The sequence below is a fragment of the Poecilia reticulata genome, chromosome 22, assembly GCF_904066995.2.
Source record: "Poecilia reticulata chromosome 22, P_reticulata-male-v2, whole genome shotgun sequence".
Taxonomy (NCBI): domain Eukaryota; kingdom Metazoa; phylum Chordata; class Actinopteri; order Cyprinodontiformes; family Poeciliidae; genus Poecilia; species Poecilia reticulata.
The window spans coordinates 8,593,400-8,613,590 of NC_088851.1; the positions used below are offsets into that span (position 1 = coordinate 8,593,400).

The 20,191-nt window shown below is 42.4% G+C and overlaps 1 protein-coding gene and 1 long non-coding RNA gene across 2 annotated transcripts in view; one reads left to right on the plus strand and one right to left on the minus strand.

The window, feature by feature from the left end:
* Nucleotides 1-20,191, minus strand: part of LOC145549999 (uncharacterized) — a 106,922-nt gene that overhangs the window by 32,451 nt on the left and 54,280 nt on the right. The gene's annotated exons all lie outside the window — the stretch shown is intronic.
* On the plus strand, nucleotides 4,241-9,734 carry zfp36l1a (ZFP36 like 1 zinc finger CCCH-type a). The gene is made up of 2 exons (XM_008399147.3): nucleotides 4,241-4,440; nucleotides 6,556-9,734. The coding sequence occupies exons 1-2, from the start codon at nucleotides 4,390-4,392 to the stop codon at nucleotides 7,618-7,620; spliced, it is 1,116 nt and encodes a 371-aa protein (XP_008397369.1). The 5' UTR covers nucleotides 4,241-4,389; the 3' UTR covers nucleotides 7,621-9,734.

Sequence of the window (20,191 nt, forward strand, 5' to 3'; positions counted from 1 at the left end):
TTTATCAGCTGACAGAAAATACAAAACTAAAAAAGCTTTCAAAAACACCTTAGAAGTTTGTTTCATCACGCCAATCTCTTGTCAAGCCAACCTGTTCTCGCTTTGGAGACGTTTCTCATGTCTGGAGGTAAAACTGAAAATATTTTGATTTGAAACAATGTGACAGACGAAACAAGACATCCTGCTCGTTGTTCAGAAGGGAATTTTTCATAAATAAAAAACTGACCGCATTGAGGAAGTGCATGTTTGTGAGCACTGTGAATTTACTGGAATTGCTGTTTGGCACTCTGAATCAGGGCTTGGGAAGCGACTGGGGAAAGGGGGTTCCTGAAGATGCTTTTTTTTTTTTTTTGCTAACAAAACATGCTAATACGCAGAATTAAATTCTGAAAAATCAGGTAGTGTGCACTACTTTTACACAGTTTTGTTACTTGTGGTTAGCTGGCTACTTATAGGAAGTAGGATTACATGTAACTACTGCTGTTTGTGTTCACAGTTTTTTTTCCTACATTTTTCCAGGAAACAGGTGCCTCCTCCTAAACTAGGAACAATTATCAAACAATGTCATGGTGCAACAGTTTAGAAACTTGGATAGATTTGACTACATTACATAACTAGTTTTATGTATCATTACTAATAATGTATGTTTTAGATCTATTCTAACAAACTGACATGTAAAGTAGTTCAGTTTATTAGCAAGCTTGACGTTAGCATTAGTGCTACTACTACTACTAAGCTGAATTCAAAGCTAAGTCCCTGGCCATCAGAGACTTTTTTAAACATAAGTCTTATGAAAGCTCTTTTGTTAGGATGAACCAACTTCATCTTAACAACATTATAACATTACAATAGACTGTTTTACCAAAACAATGCCATGGCTAATGTTGGAATTTCAACTTTTTTTCTAGGCCTCATCTACTTATTATGTTTAACTTCAATTATTGCTCAACAGAGAAACTTTCTAAGCCACATCTCATTATAAAATATCTATATAGATTGGCATATCCATTCACAATACAACCCACATAAAATTATCTGTCCTCTGTCAGATACTGAACTCTACAAATAAAGCTAACAGCTAACTGATTAACCATCCTGGGCTAAATGCAAAACAAAAACCTCATGTGAGATTTGTTTCAAAAGTAAAGCAGGCGGTGTTGTAAGACGTTAACCAGTAGTGAACATTACATTCATAAACTAATGTGCTTAAATATATTGGAAAGAATATGAAGAGCTAATATTTATTACTCACCAAACTTCTTTTGCATTCAGCATTAGCGCTGAGTGAAAAGCTGGATACAAACTTAAATCATTGTTCCAACACAATTAGGTTTTCCTTTCAGTGAGTTAATGTTAATAACATTAATATAGCATATATTTATCTCAACGTATCCTCTGACTCTTCTAAGGCAGATGCAGAGATGATGAATGAGGCTAGCACTTGACTGAATTAGCATCTTCAAATTAATTTTTACCAAAATAAAGTAACTGCTTTGACATTATTATACATTTAGTATACATTTACCAGCTAATATTTTTGACTAACATGCACATAATTGCAATGACCTTTTTTAATTTCCTTATAAAACTCCTTTAGAAAGTTCACCTTGCTAGCACACTTTAGAAGTAAAGCTGTCGCTAAACTAGCTAAACCTTGATATGGACGTAAATTCAAGTTTAATCACAAAAGATCCACACTTTTATTGATCTGAAGCATTAATTCATAAAACAGCTCGTGTAAAATGTTTTGAATACTCTTCAGTATTTCTTTTCATAGCTTACACCGGGGAGCATTAAAGAAAACAATATAACTTTTGAGGCTTCTTCAATGCTCTGTTGAGCCGCCTGAGATCTTTACGACTCTGCTGTGACGTTTCTAGCTGTGAACCTCACAACTACACGAGCCACACACTACTGTACGCTTAAACTCTGTTGTTCTGTTTCATGTCTGGCATGTAAGACCTGCGAAGCAATTCCACGCCGGCTACATATTTTTGTTGTTTGCACGGTGGGGGTGTGGGAAAGCCCGTGGGCCACGCTGCTGTAACTATTCCTTAGAGGGAGACAATCGATCTGATTCACTTTATCAATCAGTGATGAGGCCTGTGAACTGCAGACGTGATTTCCAGCGAGTCTGTCATCCCACCCTGTCGTCTGTGAAAACACTCCGGGGGGAGATTGCTCCACAGTTGCCTGGCTTGTAAAAAACTTTATTTTTTAATTATTTTTTTTTTATGTTCAAACACGCCCTCGCCGATCGTTGACAGAGTCCAGGAAAAGCAACTGTTTGCATGAAGTTCTTCTGCAGTTCCACAAAGGCCTGACTCAGGCTTTGTACCTGCTCTCTCCTCTGTTCAAACTCCTTTCAGCAGAACACCTCCACTCCTGCAAGCAAAGAAACAAAGCTCTACACCCCCTGTGTGGCTCCTGTATAGGCAAAGGAGAGGAAGGGGAAAGGGAATGTTTTCCCTCTCTGTCCCCACCCCTCTCCCCTCCCCTCCCCGGGGCAGTACTGTGTAGTAATAAAGCCCCCTTCTACCCCCCCACGCCCCTCTCCATAAATCTTCTCCTCATGCCATCCTCCCCTTCCTCCTTCTCTCCCTCCTCCCCTCACAACCCTGCCTTTCTTTTCCACTCTTCTCCTTTCTGCCGCGACCCAACGCTGATGTAAACAAACGGCCGATAGCATGCTCTGTCATGGATTTCAGCAGGCGGGAGGAAGATGGGCCTCAATGGATTTGTATGGGTCCCACAGTCTGCAGCCGGCCCCTTTCCTGTGTCTCTGCATGTGTCACCCATGACAGAATGCGGTCTGAATCTGGTGAGGTCACTTGGGTGTCGTGTTATCACCTGCCTGGTGAAATGATATGCGCATATTCGATTCAAGGAGCGCACCTTTAGGCCTGCATGTAAGGTACACCGTTTCAATTTTGGTAAAATGAAAAAAAAAAAAAAAAAGAAAACAGAGTGGTAGAATGCACATAACTATGTGGTAGGGGAAAGAGTTAAAGCTCCTGCTCTCTAAATTCACCGGAAAGTCCCACAAAGTGACGGCAATTAGGAGTAAATTAATTACAGAGCAGTATGGTAGCTGAAACCCTCAGGATAATTTTGTAAGTTTCAGTAAACAACCTTCAACTATTCAAAACTATCCTAAAAAATGAAATACTGTCTGTCTGTCTGTCTGTCTGTCTGTCTGTCTGTCTGTCTGTCTGTCTATCTATCTATCTTATGGTGCGCATTATGACTCATTGCCCAGGGCAGCACAGACTTGGGGGCGTCACAGTCAAGATTTGAGAGGGAAAAACATCGAGTACCTTTACGTCAGCGTACCTAAGGTCAAGTTTGCAGCTGCTTATGGCCCCCTGCTGGTCTGGAGGAGCTCCAACCGAGCTTAAATTCAAAGAGTCTGCTTGTGCACACAAAGAAACCAAATAAATTCTTAATGGATAACGGAGGAGAAAAAAAAAAACGGGAATTTAAGCTACTTGTATCTGAGCCGAGAAAAATGTCCATGTTAACAAGCCGCAACCTTTTTTTGTTTTGTTTTGTGCTGTTGTTTGTGTGCACAACTTTAAGATCGGATTCCCTTCTCTGAAAAAAGGAGAAATTTGAAATTTGATTATATGAGCACATTATAATGTATTATAGGATACACTGTTGCAATGGTAACAGTGTATTTCTTCCTTTTTAACAAATTTGTTGAAATTGCAATTCAACTATCTTGTATCCTATTATCTCAGGAGAACTCTATAGTATTACTATAGGAAGCAAATAATTACAAAAATGTAAATATTTCTTTCTCTAAATCTACTGTTTGTTCACCAGTAGTAACTGCTAAAAAAAACACAAAAAAAAACTTGTGTTCGCAGAATATATCAACATGATCGAATACGGCCGGACAATATTGAACGCAGGTCAGGTAGGCTTAACTGGAGATGACCCTCCCAAGGAAACTCTGCTTTGGGCCTCGTAAAAGTTTGAGCCGCCTCTGGGGGTTGCCACTGATCTGAAAGCAACCGTGTCTAAGCCAAGCAAACTTCTGCCTCTATTGCTAAGAATTCAGAGCAACGTAGTGATGTCAAAGAAACTGACAAGCCAGTACACATTAGAAGAAAAAAAAAAAAGAAAAAAAAAGTCTGTCTGTAAAAGAAGAGGAACAAAAAAAAAAAAAAAGTTCAGAAAGTAACCGCCCAGCACTTCTGTAGCTCCTCCTTGCCAGGGCTTATAAAGCCAATGTCCGAGCTGAAGCGGGGCAGAGGGGGAGTCTGCAGGGTGTCAAATACACAGGAGCTGCGAATCAGAAACTCCGCAGACCTGCGTAACTTTTCTAACAAGCGGCGGCCGCTTTTTTTTTTTCTTTCCTAACTCGACTTGGTTGCTGGAAAGATGACCACAGCCGTGGTGTCGCCTTTCTTCGACTTTGAAATGATAAACAAGGTATTTTGAACACTTTCAAAAAAAAAAAAAAATCTTGAACTTAGTTTTGGTGAGTTGCTGTGAGCGCAGTGTGCAGGAATGGCGAGCCGCATGACCGCGGCCCTCTGCTGCCACAGCCGCCGCTGTGCGCGCAGCCTGGTTTGTTTTGCTGCGTTTTCTTCACTTAGACTAAAACAATACGGCCGTGCTTTTTGACTTAGTTCATCCCCGGCAGGGCATTTGTGTTTAATAATTATCTCCTAGCCAACTCCAAGCGTGTCGGTGCCGGTAGTTTGACATTAGTTTTAATGGTAAACTCGAGTGTTTTTTTTTCTTTTTTTCTTCTTTTTTTTTTTTTTTCATTTTCAGCATGTGCCACATCAGCTAACGCAACTGTTGCTTCAGTTCAGCCCCACAGGCCAAGACTGGCTTCGTTTAAAGAAAGGGGAGGTTTTACGCTACTTTTTAATACTCGCAGCTGCCACATGCTCGCTAATCATTAACAAGATTTACTGAGCTTTTAGCTTGGTCTTTGCTCCTGGAAGCTGTTGAAGGCTGCTGCCTCTCAGGGGCGCTTCCAGAAAGTTTATAAAGAGAGCAGTAAATCTTGGGGTGAGCACAACAACAACAACAACAAGAAAAACCGAACTGTTAAATCAGAATGTTTGGAGTTTAGATAAGCTTTCCTCCTCTGTACGGCTGGTTATCAGTGGTGGATGCTAAAAATGGCAAAGCCAACTTTCATTTGTAGTAATTCATGTACACCCATTCACACTTTACTCTCCCAATTTCGTACCTGTAAAGAAGCCGTTTTGTTACGGAGATAAATCCTTGTAAAATGCTCAAATCTTATTCGTAGTTGAATAGAATTCTTTTTTTAAGGTAGAAAAACTAGCTATTACTGCTTATTTCCATCCATTTTGATTCTGATCACTGTTTGGACGATTTGACTCTTATGTTACATGGTGCATTGGATTCACTGACCAAAAAATGAGTCCAAGGGACTAAATTCTAGTGAATCACAACTTAGCTGGGTACAAAAAAGAACCAAATTTGAAAAGGAGGCAACATCCCAAAACATTATATCGAAAAAACATTGTAAGTGTGTCTGGCTGAATGTGGTAAAGCCCCTGTGTTCCCCCCACCAATCCTCCCTTGGTGGCACCTCTGTTTAAGCTCAGTGAGTGATGTGATGTGTCTTAGATGTGTCGTAACACATTTTATTTCGCCTTTCTTCCCCCTCCATTGCTTCTGTTACTTTTCATTCTCATGTTAATCAGTCACCTGTGGTCGTTGGGTGGGTGTGTTGAGATGCAGACCCAAAGTTTCTCTTTGTAGTCCGGCAGGCAGGATGTTTTGCCTCTCTTTCGCTGTCTTTCAAATGACGCAGCCCACAGGCCTCTCATGTGCTGCTGTTGCTCCATTTACTAAACAGGCACACATTCCTAACCAGGGCAACTTGCCAAACCAGCTGCTGGTCTATAGGCCTGTATCCGCTTCTGTTGTCGGAGCCAAAAAGGAACAATCGTGCAGTTCGATAGGAGGTTTCTATTCAGTCTCACCCTCCGTACGCCGGTGACCGTAAATAAAGTCAGCTGGCTCCAAATGAGTAAACACAAACCAGATGTGTAATCTAACCTCTGGATTAATGCTGCTGTTGCGTGCGTACCTCGTTGCGCTTTGCACTGAACATACCGTCCCCATTGTAAAGCACGGTGGAGGCACTGATATGCTGAGGGGACTTTGGATGGAGCTACCGTATCCAACTGCAATCATCTTCACAATATCAATATCCTAACTACTGCATTTATGAAGGATTTGTTTGGGAGAAATATCTGGCTGACTGTTGAATGTCAGATGACATTGCATTGAAATCCTGCTTGCCAGGGCGGTATCTGACCACTTGGGTTGACTTTTAATTTGTTATTAATTTGTCATTAATCTTACTAATCCTACGGCTCAGGCAGTGCAGTGAAGACTTTTTTTGATGATGGAAAATAATGTTGCAATGTTGTGTTTTCCCTAATACCATGCAGCCCTACTTTTTAATATGAGATATCTTTGAAACCCTTGTCATGTCAGTCCTGAAGGCAATCCTAGACTATGCTCTCATACCACGTGTTTCTTTCTTTGCAGAACAATAAATTCAGCTACAACAACAACCTGGGGGGCCCTCACCCAGTGTCTGTCCCTTGCACTGGCACCAACGTGCCCCTCTCCAATGCCACCGGATCCCTGCTGGACAGGAAGGCGGTGGGATCCCCCGCAATGGCAAGCGTGTTCCATCGGCGTCACTCTGTCAGCAGCACCAAGTTCAGCCAGAACCAGTTTCTGAACAGCCTGAAGACGGTGGAGCACTCCTCGCTCATCTCAGGGGCTGGCAACGCCAGCAGCAGCAACAAGGAGACCCGCCTGCGAGACCGCTCCTTCTCCGAGACGGGTGAGCGGCTCCTCAACAAGTGCCTGGGGCCCTCCAGCCCGACGTGCGGTGGCGGCGGCGGCAGCAGCCCGGTGAACTCCAGCCGTTACAAGACGGAGCTGTGCAGGCCCTTCGAGGAGAACGGCACCTGCAAGTACGGCGACAAGTGTCAGTTCGCCCACGGGGTGCACGAACTGCGCAGCCTTAGCCGTCACCCCAAATACAAAACCGAGCTGTGCCGCACCTTCCACACCATCGGCTTCTGCCCCTACGGGCCACGTTGCCACTTCATCCACAATGCCGAGGAGCGTCGCGGACCTCCGCAGCAGTCCTCCCCTTTAAACTCTTCCAACAAGATGGAGAGGCCCCGGCTGCAGCACAGCTACAGCTTCGCCGGCTTCTCCAGCTCCGGGGGACTTAGGGACAGCCCAACCTCGGTCACCCCGCCGCCCATGTTCTTCCCAGACGAGGTTCCAAACTGGCCCAGCAGCAACCCTTTCACCTACTCCAGCCAGGAGCTGGCCAACCTGTTTGGGCCGAGCCTAAGCACCGGTACGGCAGGCGTGGAGCCAAACAGCGCCGCGCCGCCCTCTCCGACTGGCACGCCTTACTTCTTCAGACCCATGTTGGAGTCCCCTCCGCTGTTTGAGCACCCCTCAAGCCCCCCAGACTCTCTGTCAGACCAGGAAGGCTACCAGAGCAGCTCCGGCTCCGAGTCGCCCTCGCTGGACAACAGCCGCCGCCTTCCCATCTTCAGCCGCCTTTCCATCTCCGACGAGTAACGGCACGCGTCTAAAGATCGGTGACACAAAGAGAGCATGGCACTCCCCTCTACCTCTTCCCCTCTGTTCCCCTGAGCTTCCCCTGTCCTCCCTTACTCCAGATCCTTGTTGTTTTTAAGGATGTAATAATAAAATTAAGGGAACTAAATTATATTTTCACCCCAGCTGATCTGCACATAAAGTTTTAGAAATGATGCCATGTGTCATAGTGCCAAACTAGGAGTGGAAACTGAACAATGAAAATCACAAGAACAACAATTGACTGTTTTTTTTTCTCCAGGTGCCACTTGTTTATTTTTCTCTTTCCCTCTTTTTTTTTTCTTTATTTCATTCGTGAATGTGTAGCAGTACAAGTGGCCTTGGAAAGGGGGAGTGCATTGCACTAACCCAACCTTCCCTTCCCTCCCGTATTCCTGCGCTGTGTCCCTGATGACGTCACTTCCCCCCTGAGCTAGCTAGAAGGTGCTCACTAATGTAATTGTAGCTCTGCAGCAGACGTTTCTTACAGACTGATACGAGACAAAAACAAAGTAACAGACCCTGAAAAGATATGAATAGTTTTTTTTTTGTAAAGAAAGATTTAATAAAAAATAAAGTGCCTGGGGCGGCTTCTGCATGCGTTTAGGGTGAATGGACTACTGTTTTTCGCTTCTTTACCTGCTCCCACGCCGCTGTCGGTGCTCCTCGAGTCCCGACTTCTGTTTCTGATCTGGGTGAGTCTGCAGGAAGGACTTTTGAACTGGAAGTTGGTTAAATACTCCCCTCGCCCTTTCATCTGAGTTTCCCCTCCTGTTGCTGGTCACTGGCTTATATATTTTATTTGTCACTATCTGGGGAAGGAAGTCTTTATCGAACTGATCATTAAACCTGTATGACTTTGCTCCCGCTCCCCCACCTCGCCGTTCCTCTCCGGTCTGGGGGATTTCCAGCATTCCCATGGTGCAGTTCAGATCGGACCTCCAAGCTGTTTTACTTTATCCCCCCTCCGCCCTCCTTTTGTCCCTCTTTACAACCTGCTCCACTGAGCATTCTGTACTCATTACACCCCTTTTGCTTTCATTATTTGATAATTATTTTTTATTAATGTTATTATTACGGTTATTATTTGAAAAAAAGAAAAAAAACTTTCCAGACAGAAGGTTTGCGTGTCACTGCTTATTTAACTTATCAGAACATATTTATTGGTGATCATATGCATTTTTTTGTTAATTTTGTTTTTTGTATTTATCTGGATAATGAACAATAGAATATATTTTCTTTTATGTTAAATTATGATCTTCCATATTAATCTAAAGATTGTGAAGATGTTTTTTGTCAGTTTTTTCCTTTTTTTTCACAGTTTAATATATTGTACTTCAATGACTTTTTGTTCTGCAACTACACTTTGTCAGAAATGAAACTAATTTAAAGCAGAAAAAATGCAAAAAAGAAGTTTGCGTTTTTGATTATTTATTATACTTTTTTCTTCTTTTCTTTTCTTTTTTTTTCCTCTTCTTTACTCCTCTCATTGGACTGCAATTCCATCTGAACAAGATTTGCTTGTGTTCATTCCAGATGTTTTCCCTGCACAACTTGCAACAATCTGACAGTAGCAGTTGCCAGCTGTTATTACATAAATTGAGCTTTTTTGAGATCAAATTCTTGGAAAAAAGCCTGTCCCAACTGGAGGACTGGTTTAAAATGGTTTTCCTCCCAGTTTGTTATTACAAGCAATAGCTGTGACCAAATGAGTTGAGGAAAGTGTTTTTTTTTTCTTTATAATTTGATCGGATGCTTGACGCACTTGCTCGGCCCCCTTCTTGACCAGTGGAAGTGCCTCTTTGAATACATTCCAGGTAGCTAAAGGCTTCTCAGCCTTTTTATATTTGATAAAAAAATAAATAAAAACAGAGTACAAGTCGCTTGTTCTGTGTTGCCTTCAAGTGTGAAAGGATTATGACACAAAGAAAGTGAAACTGTTGAATGTATTTTTTTCTTTTTTTTTTTTTAGTTCAGCCATGTGTTTTCACTACAGTAATTTCTGTGAGTTTATATCAAAACCTATTTTCCCTCTTTTTTTTGTAAGTATTGATTGCAGTTAAGTCAATAAACCCCATATTTTTTGGAAAACTTAACATGTGTCTCGAGTTCTATCTTTGGGTTGTTAATTTGGTACTTTTTATGAACGTTATGTGATGAAGCAACACACAGTAGTGTATATTCATAAATTCAAAAGTGGAATAACGGGCGGATTTCCTTTTAGTATTAAATCTGATGCTGCGTTTTTCCTTGAACACACCAATCCTGTGGTGAAACATGCTTTTATTTTGGCGGGGAGAAGGAATGTGGGCATGAGGTATTGGATGCTGCATTATAAGCTTAAATCTTTCAGTCCTTCAAAGTTAAATTTTTTGCAGATGCGTCTTTTTGCTGCACGTTTTTGGTATTTCACTAGCAGCTTTGCATATCTGAACGAGAGACTGCATTCATTCAGAACAAATCAACCTCAGTCAGACTGGAAGGAGAACACCTGCACAGATTCTCCTTTAAATATAACTTACAAACAATGGACAAACTCTGGCACTTTGTCCATAGGCCTCAAAGACATGATTTGCTCTACGCCGCTTTATGGACAGTAATCATACAGGGAATGTGGAGGGGGGTAAAAGAAGAGGCAAAAGACTCGAGGTTAAACCCAAGACGCCGTTAGTATCAGGTTTTCATTTTGATTATTTTCTTTCCCATTCAGCAATTATGCAGATTTGTGTTTGCCTTATGATGAAAAGTCATTGAAAGGTGTGGCTGTAATGAGGCAAAATGAGAAAAAGGTCAAAGCGTGTGGCAGAGAACCCTGGAGTGACTCAAAAGAACCAGACGCTGCTTTGCATACCTGCACTTCAGATACAGACCTCTGTAATGCACTTTCAATTGTGTCAGTTAGCCAAAGCCTCGGCAAACACAACAAACTCGACTCTTGCTTTGCATAAAGGTTCACAGTGTGTCCACAATTGTTGAGAGGAGAAACCGAATACCAATGGAAAAGTAGATTCGCCTCCCAGAACCAAAGGGAGTTTCAGTGTGGTGAGAGTTGATTGGTCAGCTGCTCAGGCTGCAGTCAGGGCTATTGACCCGGGGATAATCAAAGTCTGATTGAGCAGGTTTGGTCACACAAAGAATCAGCACTCCTAGTTTCAGCTGAACTATTGATCAGAGCATGCCGTAACCATAAAGTTTCCAGGAATGAAAAGTTACGCACTCAGGCAACGACCAGATTGTGGATACTAAGTCACAAGCTGATCAATAAAGCGTTTTGCACGATAAAACAGCTGCGTTTTGTGCTCGTTAGCCGTCGTTTGTGACGCAGTTCATCTGATGTATTTCTAAAGAAAGATAAATGCATAAAGCTTTCTCTGTTTTTCATACTTTAGCTTCTCCTCCGTAGACTCAGCTCAACATCTGTGCTACTTCTGCTTTTCCTCTCCCCTCTCTCTCTCTCTCTCTGGACTCTTCCGTCTGTCTGTGTTTATACTCTCAGATTGCAAAAAAAAAAAAAAAAATGGAACCTGAACAGGAACTACTTTTCTTGGCACAATGGTAAGTGCTGACCCTTGACCCCTGAAGATCTCCTTGTCGCTTTATTTCAGGGAATCTCAGACCCTCTAGATTTGTGTCTTCTTTACCTTTAGCTTTACTGCCACTCCCAACCCCAAACAAGCTACAGTGTTCGCAAAAGTATTTACACCCCTTTTAACGTCGCCTGTCAGAGGCTGCTAAAGACTTGAAACTATGGTAGAGGTTCACCCCGGGCCTAAACAAAGAATAATAAAAGTTTTTTTTTTAAGGTTTTATTGGCTCTAGTGGCCTTTATTTGATAATTAATTGGCAGGAAAGTGGGAAATGAGAGAAGGGGAAGACATGCGGCAAAGGTCGCCAGGTCGGGAATTGAACCTGTGACGGCCACGTCGAGGACTAAGGCCTCCATATGTGGGTTGTGCTTAACCCCTGCGCCACCACAGCACACCCAATAACAAAAGTATTTAAAAAATGTTTTAAATCCATGCTGGAAAGGCACAGTCAAAGTACAGACCTAAATCCAAAACAACAAGGGGTACGAATACATTTGCAAGGCATTGTACCAGCCCAAAGCGGTCTCTTTAGGTGAATTTCTTTAGATTGTGTTGAAACTTTTGAGAGTTTATACGAACTGTTATGTCGATGATTACCTGCTTTACATTAAAAGCAACAGAAACACTTACAAAAAAACCCCCTGTAAATTACCCAGTGTTTCCAAATCCAGTCCTTTATGATCTGTCCATGTTTGAGATGTGAACCATTCATCTAAATCAGGTGTGTTAAACCAGGGAACGCTCTACAACACGTGTGTCAAACTCAAGGCCCATGGGAAAATCCGGCCCGCCACAGCTTTCTATGTGGCCCTCTAGATTCTAGACTAAACACTGTCTTCAATATTATGTAATCAATCAATTCAATGCAGTTTTAATTAGTTTACTGCCAGATTATGACAATCGGTCCCTCCAGCTTCTTGAGAATTATCAAGGAAATTCACTCAAAATCAGCAAATTGCGCTAAAAATTGGGAGTTAATTGCAGATTTTTCTCAAAGTTGTCAAAAACTTACTTGCACTAAACAGCTGCCTCAGCTTTAATTGATGTGAGATTATAGTCCATGATCTATACATCGAGTAATAAAAAGTCATATTTATCTACATAAATAAGCACAAATATTTCCAAAATAACTCCACAAGCACTTTGACATTTATTGGGGAAAAAAAAGATAAAAAGTATCAAAATCCTGGAGGGACTGAAAACCAGTTTGTGAAACAGGTTTTATCAATACGTTCTGGCACAACCGGCCCTTTAAGAGCATTCATGATGTTGATTCGGCCCAAAACGAAAATGAGTTTGACACCCAGGCTCTACAACATGAAGGACTGACTTTGGCTGCCAGTGAAGTAAAACCGATAAGCTTCTCTGGGTGTTTGTTCTGGTTATTATTTACATTAAATGAAGTTTTTTTAATATAACTTCGGTGGGGCTGAAGTGCAAAGGGGGGGGCCGGGGGGGGGGAGAAGATGGTTCCGTCCTCAAAACCTTTATCATGTTGTGTCTTCATTGCGTCAAAGGCAAAGCAAAAAAAGAAAAAAAGAAACAAGAAAATTAATAGTAAAGGTCTCTCAAGCTAAACGCAGGTGACTAGAGCTCACACAAGCCTTTTTTTAGAAGAACTTAAAATGTGCAGTTTGAAGCACATGAAAGAGGGCTGCTTCCTGTGCGTGCGGTCTGTGCACAGAGGCACCTTGATATAAAGTACCAGGAAGTGGCTTTTTGTGCCGGCGAAGGTGCCGGATGGAGGGGGTCGTCTATTCTTTGAGATGTGGCAAAAAAGAAATAAGAAAAAAAAAAAAAAAAACTTCCATTACTTTAAAACAACAACAGGTTAGTTTCCAAAATGAAGACAAAGCAGTGACACATATGGCACTTGTGGTTCATTTACTTACCACCTGTGCAGTGGGGAAAAAGTGATTGTATTGCTCTGCTCTCGGGGGCCCAATCGTCACTAACCTTTAACCTGTGAGGTTGAGCAAGCGAATGCCGCAGCATGTACGCCGTGTGCAACTGTGCTATCAAAAGAAGGACTACCTCCTTGTTTGAGAAAGAGTTGAGCAAATAATGCCGATGTGCTGACTGTCCCTTATCTGTTGGCTCTAACATCCGAGAGACCGGCACATTTCTGCAGACTGACGCTCGTGGATGCCCGTGCACGGTCGAGGGCCCGTGCACCAGGAGCTGCAGCAGGTGTAGTGGAAGAGATGATTAATCGCCAAACAAGGGCTGAGGTCAACACTGAGTGCGCAGGTTAGGTTACAGGCTTTTGTCTGTAGAAAACAGAGACACAATTAACCTCATTCAGACACAAATACCAGAGTTCAGGGACCTGCAGTAGAAGCATCCGCCCAAGCAAACATGGCATACTTCATGTGGGGGCAGAAATGTTCTGCTAGACGGAAACAAGCGGAGAGCGAGTTGTGTGATAAAAACACTTTGCACAAGAAAACACTGATTTCCACTCAGATTCAACCTTTTCATGACAGAAAACTAAATGACAAAGAAAACAAACAAGGGTCTAAAGTGAGGTGATGATATATTCCAATAACAGAGTATATTCGTACCACCTGGCACTGGGTGCTAGCTATTTGGTATTTCATTGATTTTTATCAGGTGTCACAAAATGATTCATTTCACCAGATTAAAAAAAAAAAGTCCACTATTGCACACCTGCTTTGACAATGAAGAAACTTAAAGTAAATAACGCACAAAAATTGCCTTTCCGCCCCATGTGATAGAGTAGCATGTGATTACATCTCCCGCGAAGCCAGGCTGCTAACTGGAGTTAACAAACTGGTTTGACCGAATCACCTGAGGCTGCGGTTCTTCCTCCGAGTCTGCAGTGTTCCTGGTAACCCCACGGTCTTTCTATGAGAATTCACTCCGTGTCAGTTCGTCCACGAAGGCTCACGATTTCTGATTCGGAACAAAGATTCAGGTCAGTCGGGAAAAGAACGACTCTATTTCAGGCGACCATTAAGTGTTGGTGGCTTCTGAGGGATGACACAGTAATTCACCAGTCACTGCACTAAAACAACATTAAGGCTGGGTGGATTATAAGCTACACACGCACTATATGGACATGTTGTCAAAGATGTTCGTGGATGTTTTATGTTTAAACCTCTGTTGACAGACACTTCAACATTCACAGCAAGACAATAAACAGTGTAGCAACAGTGTTACTATGGTGAAATTACAGGTAAACAGGAAGGAACAATAAAAACAAATGTATTATTGTATTTGTCGTTTATGATGGTCACTTTTATCAGTTACCTTACTGACAATAAAACGTAGTACTATCAGTAAAGTGATGGCTCATAGGAAACCAGTAACTTGTTAGCTTAGAAATGACTTAGCTTAGCTGAATGGCAGGTGAGAAACAGAAAAAAAACTCCTCTTCCTTTGCCAAAGGTTACACTAATACGAATACCTGCACTTCTAAAGCCCCAACGGTCAAAGTGGTGTCAAACCGACTGAAGCAGTAAGAAATGAGGCCACAATTTGACATAGTTCCAGGCTTTCTAAATTATAGCAAACAATGCTAACTATGCACATTTCAGAGCCTTTTCACAAACCCATTGACCTTACCGCTGTAGGACATCCTCATAAACCTGACTCTGTTGATAAAAAGGTCCATTTATGCTCGTCTTTGGTTTAAATAGACCAAAGACTGTCAGCCTCCCCGTCTGTGGCTACTCAGACTTTACCCTCCTCTGTCTTTCGACCGAGGGCCCCACAAGGGAAGGGGGTTTCTAGAGTTAGCACATTGTTTTGCAAAATAATACAATTCTTAGCTTAATTATGGGAATGTGTTATATAATTTGTGTTAACAAGGGGGCTTCACATCTCACCTCTAATCTCTTCCTGACAATTATAAGCCTGTGTCATAAGTGTTTCTCTGTTTAGGAAGTTTACACTCCGAATACAAAGCAGTGCAGATTACCCACAGAGAAAGTGGAAAATCCAATACTTAAATCTGCTCTGTGATTTTTGATCACTTTTCCTCAAGCAAAATATGCAATTAAGCACACAATCCACAACCACTGTTTTGCTTTTGATTTTTTTTTTTTCTTCTATCCCGTGGTGTTTAGGATCTTTATCTCCGTAAACAATCAGAGGAATTTTCACCCTCACACTTCCAACATGTTTCATAAAATATCCGATAGTCATGCTCCAGCAGTCACTGCCAGGCTTTTTTATCGCACTAATCACTGTAATCTTAGTGTATGTTTGCGGCCTTCGGCAAATGACAGGCTTTTATCTTTCTAGGTCTATGTGTTACAGTGAGACTGGTTGTAGATCAGCAAAGACAAGAGTCATAAACAGTCCCTGATCCTGTGGGTTCGGCTCTCTGCGCTCCACATTGCTATTATAAAGGCCACTGAGGCTATAACACACTGCGCAGCGGGTAATGACCATTGGCCTGGGTCCAGTGTACCATGTGCTTCTCTTCCTCTGGGCTAAGTGGCAACCCTTGACCTGTGAAAGAAAGAAACAGACAATACGTATGTGTTGAGGTGAGGAGGCTTCAGAGCAGAGCTGCGGTGACGGTTGTCTGACAGGTTATGGAAACACGCCCTTCCACTCCTTAGTGTGACAGAAAAACAAACACAGAAGTAGAAAACTGGCTCCGAGCCTCGCGCTAATGGACGAGCGATGACTTTCTTTGAAACAACACGCTCTGCGCTCCGTGAGGAAACCCGAGCTGAGCCTGTGGGAGACGCCGTCCCGAACCCGAAACTGTTGTGCTTTGGGTTTTTCTGGTCCGTCGGTGCCGAGTGAATCACTGCCCCGCTTCCCAAGAGTACTTAATGACTTAGCTCTTCCTGTCTCATGACTTACAACATCACCCGGAGAGCGGCCTTGCGCTAGCAAAACAACACCTGCTCTGTATTTTTTTGACCTAATGCTCCAGATCCACTAAAAAGCTCCAGATTATCACAAATGTTTATATGACAACATTGTTTTCATAAAAAAAAAAAAACAAGATAAAAAAGAAACCCAACTTGGAAGGATCTGTAAACAGAGAGCTCCAACACGCTTCTTCTGCGAGAGACTGTAAACAATCATTGGTTCTCTACCTTCCCTTCACGTGACCCGTCGCCGATCCTGACGCCCAGTGCTCTGAAACATCTGGATGTGTCCATGCCTGAACGAATAAACCAGCGAGAATTTATCACGTTCGTTCACAGGGTTAGACTGTGCTGCTGGTGAAGCCTTTGCTCGTATGAAACGAGAGCAACGTGGAGGGAAATTAAAAGCTCATCTGCCGGTTTGCATTAACGTATTTGGCAAAGAATACAACAACTGAGGAAAACGTTGAGTTATAGTGCCTCACGATTGCAGCTTCAGGTGTTTTGGGGTATGCCTCTCCCAGAATTGCTCAAGCTCCCTCAGATGGGCTGTCGACATCAGCCTTCAAGCAATTGTCACAGACTCTCAGTTGAAATCAGGTTTTGGACCATTAAGAAAACAAAAAACAAATAAGCATTCACCTAAACAGTCCATTGTTACTCTAGTTGTATTGTTTAGGGCCTTTGTCCAAATGGAAGGTGAAGCACTAACAGGTTTTGTTCCAGGATTACTCTTGAGGACTGAAGCCGCAGATCCCTACATTTGGGACATCAGAGTAGAGGGAGGGTGTTGAATGCAAAAGTATGCCACATGTTTTAAGATTCTTCGTAAAAAATAATGTGAGACCCGTGTATAATTTTTTCTTCCTGCACAATTATGATGGCACATCACTTAAAATCCACGTGAAACACATTAAAGCTTGTGGTTGTTACCTGAAAAGATTTCTGCAAACGTACAACAACAAAAAAAAGGGGGGGGGGCGGGGTATGAATACTTTTGCAAAGCGCTGTGTTTTTCCATGACAGAGCTACACTGAAACCCTGCGCTATGCTCAAACCCTGCCTCGTGAATGAGGTTAGCTTCAAGTCGGCGAAGCGTGCTACAGCTAAAAACAGCACGTTTCCTTACACATGACTCTCAGTTTTGTTTTGCAGCATCTGTTTCCTCTGGTGGCGGCGGCACTGGAAAACAATCTCGTTCTCACTTCTTAGATGCAGTTTTTGGTTTCTCACCACTCCTGTGCCGATTTCTATGACCTCACACAAACACACACACACACACGCACACACACACACACACACGCGCGCACACACGCACGCAGACACACACTTGTCTAGAAATAAACAGACTCCTACACACCCATCTCTCCTACAGATATGCAGTAGACGACAGGCCCACAAAGTTGACTAACCACTCTCTTAGTCACTCAGGCCTAATAAAAGTAGAAGCAGACAACAGATGATGAGTGATAATTTTACAGGAAGTCCTTGCTCTGTCTTGCATCGAAGCCAAGTCTTCACTTTGCACAAATGGCCGTCTCTTATCTACAATCTAATACCCCAAACAGCCACATTATGTTATTCGGTAAAATTTTAAAATTACGAAACAGAGAGGAGATAAAGGGCACGGAAGTAGAAATATTGGCACAATGAAGGCAAGAAAGAGGAGATTGACAGAGATTATGACTGAACCTGAGTCAGTGCTGACACCGGTGTAACCACTGCTGAATGATTTTTTTTTTTTTTTTTTTTGCTTGAATTGTAAACAAGACCCAGATATCTGTCCTTGGGGAAGTTAGGGAATAGTTAAAAGTGAACTCTGTATCTCTCCGTTTCAGCATGTGCGTGTATTTCACAATGATCTGCTGGCTGAGGCTCACAGAGACGGAGATAAGACTCGACTGTGAGAAACCGCAGCTCTCACACCCACTCAACAGGAAAAGAGCACACGCCGCCGGCACAAACACGCACGTACATCCCTCCCCTCCCCAGGGTGGTGGGGGGGGCTCATGCGGACGTTAAGGTCACGTTTAAAAACCGACACCCTTCCCTGGCAGAGCACGGCGGGGCTTCTCTGGGTCGTTTGGAAGTGTCCGACTTACTGCTTACATTTCCTCAGGCAAGTCTTCCATCGAGATAAGGCCCTACCTGAAACCTGTCTAGCTCGCTCCCGCCCGGGGCCTCACCTGATAACCTGTCGCAACACGCGCTCACACAGGTAGGAGAGGAAAGGAGGATTAAAGTGTTACCCTACCTCGAGGTTCGGAGTGATGGTGGTGTCAGGATATACAGCAACAATGTCAGAGTACGCCCACAGCCCGCTGTTTTTGCCTGGCTCTTTTTGTAAACTTTACTGAAGGCTGCGGAATCGACCTAAATCAGTGTTATTATTATTATTATTATTCCAAAAAGGGGTTCAAATCCTGAGATGCGATGGGTGGAAAAGATTTTAAACTTCAATATAGTTTAGTGGGATTACACGCAACAGACCAACACAAAGTAGTGCATAAATGTGAAGACAAAGGGAACTAATGTATTATTTTCTAATTTTTTTTTTTTTACAAATGAAAACCCTACATAAACAAAACTATCGCCATGATGAAGCATATTGGCGTTGGCATCAGAGTTGATTCAGTGATGAATGGTGGGTGATGATGATTCGCGGTTTTCCAGTTCCTTTACGAAGAAAATGATGCACTTGTATCCAAACCCTGACACCCCTAAAGTCAAGTCTAGTTAGGAAGCAAACAGAGAGGGGTCAGAGTTGAGGTGGACGTTCAGGACTCGCACCAATAGCTACAGAAGAAGGAGGCTCTACGAACATTTGGCTCAGATTGTGCCACACTTTTCACTTTTATTACTGGAAATAGTTTGAGAGCCAAGCATCATTCATATTCAACTCTTTGCGTTGGTCTACGCCGTAAAATTCCCCCCCAAAAAAACAGAAGAAATAAAAAACGCATTAAGGTTTCTTTCAAAGATGGAAAAAAAAGTTCAAGGGGTTTGAAAACTTTTGAAAGGTGCTTTATTTCATGTGAGTATTGAAAGATGGGATGTTAAAAATGCTGACTGAAAAGTTGAAATAGTGAGGATTAAAAAAAAAAAAGGAGTGAAAAAAAGCCCGTCTTTGTTTTAGGTCCGATCACATGGTTCTGCTGCTATCGTCTTACTTACGGCTGCGTGCCTGTTTGCTAATGTTACCTAACGGTGGATGATCAGCTGAAATCACTGTGGAAGACCACCGGCTTTTTGACTCTTACACAAAATGAGGACTGTTTCTGGTTCCCATAGATTATTTTTCACCTTTCCAGATTAAGGTACGATAATAGAAAAAAACTTATCTCACACCTAAAGACATGAAACTGTTTTTACTGAAGGTCTGATTCTTATTTTAATTTCTGCAATTCATTTTTTTTTTTATTTTGTCATGATGAACATTATAATCTCAAACTGTTGTTTTTGGAGGATTGCTATGTACCAACTTGGTTTCTGACAGATCAGGCTTCTTCTCTTATTGTCCCCTCAAAAATCTAAAGACGTTGAAGAGACGCTCAGGTATTTTGCAAGTTGCAAAAGTGTTTCACTTCCTCCATGGGTTTGTCCCACACTATTTCTGAGATTCTTGGACAGTCATGCATGCACTGCTTTTATTTTTTTTGAGCCGTCCTGCTATTTTGGGGGTTTGTGGGCGAAATGGCAAACATCTGTCAATATTTATTTATTTTTTGTTTCTGTGCGTTGTTGTGTGGTGTGTTGTTGTGTGGTGAACCGTTGTTGTGTGGTGAATCATTCTACTAATGAGTTTCTTCATGTCTTGCAGGATTCTCGTCCTCTGAAAATAATTTTTTATCTCTGATACCTTGGGCTTTAGTCTCATGAATTAAATGGTCAATATATGACTTGAGTGATTTTTGAATTTGTGTGCATCCTCAAAATTTCACATACATTCACCCCCACTAATGTTTGAATAATTGTCTCACCATGACCTCATGTTCTGTGTTGCCTTCAACAAGCCTTGGGCATAATTCTGCCTGTAAGTCTGACAACTCTCAATAACAGAACTTGTGAAGCTCATTGATCGGTTTGCTGCCATGGAAATTCGTAATAAGCATC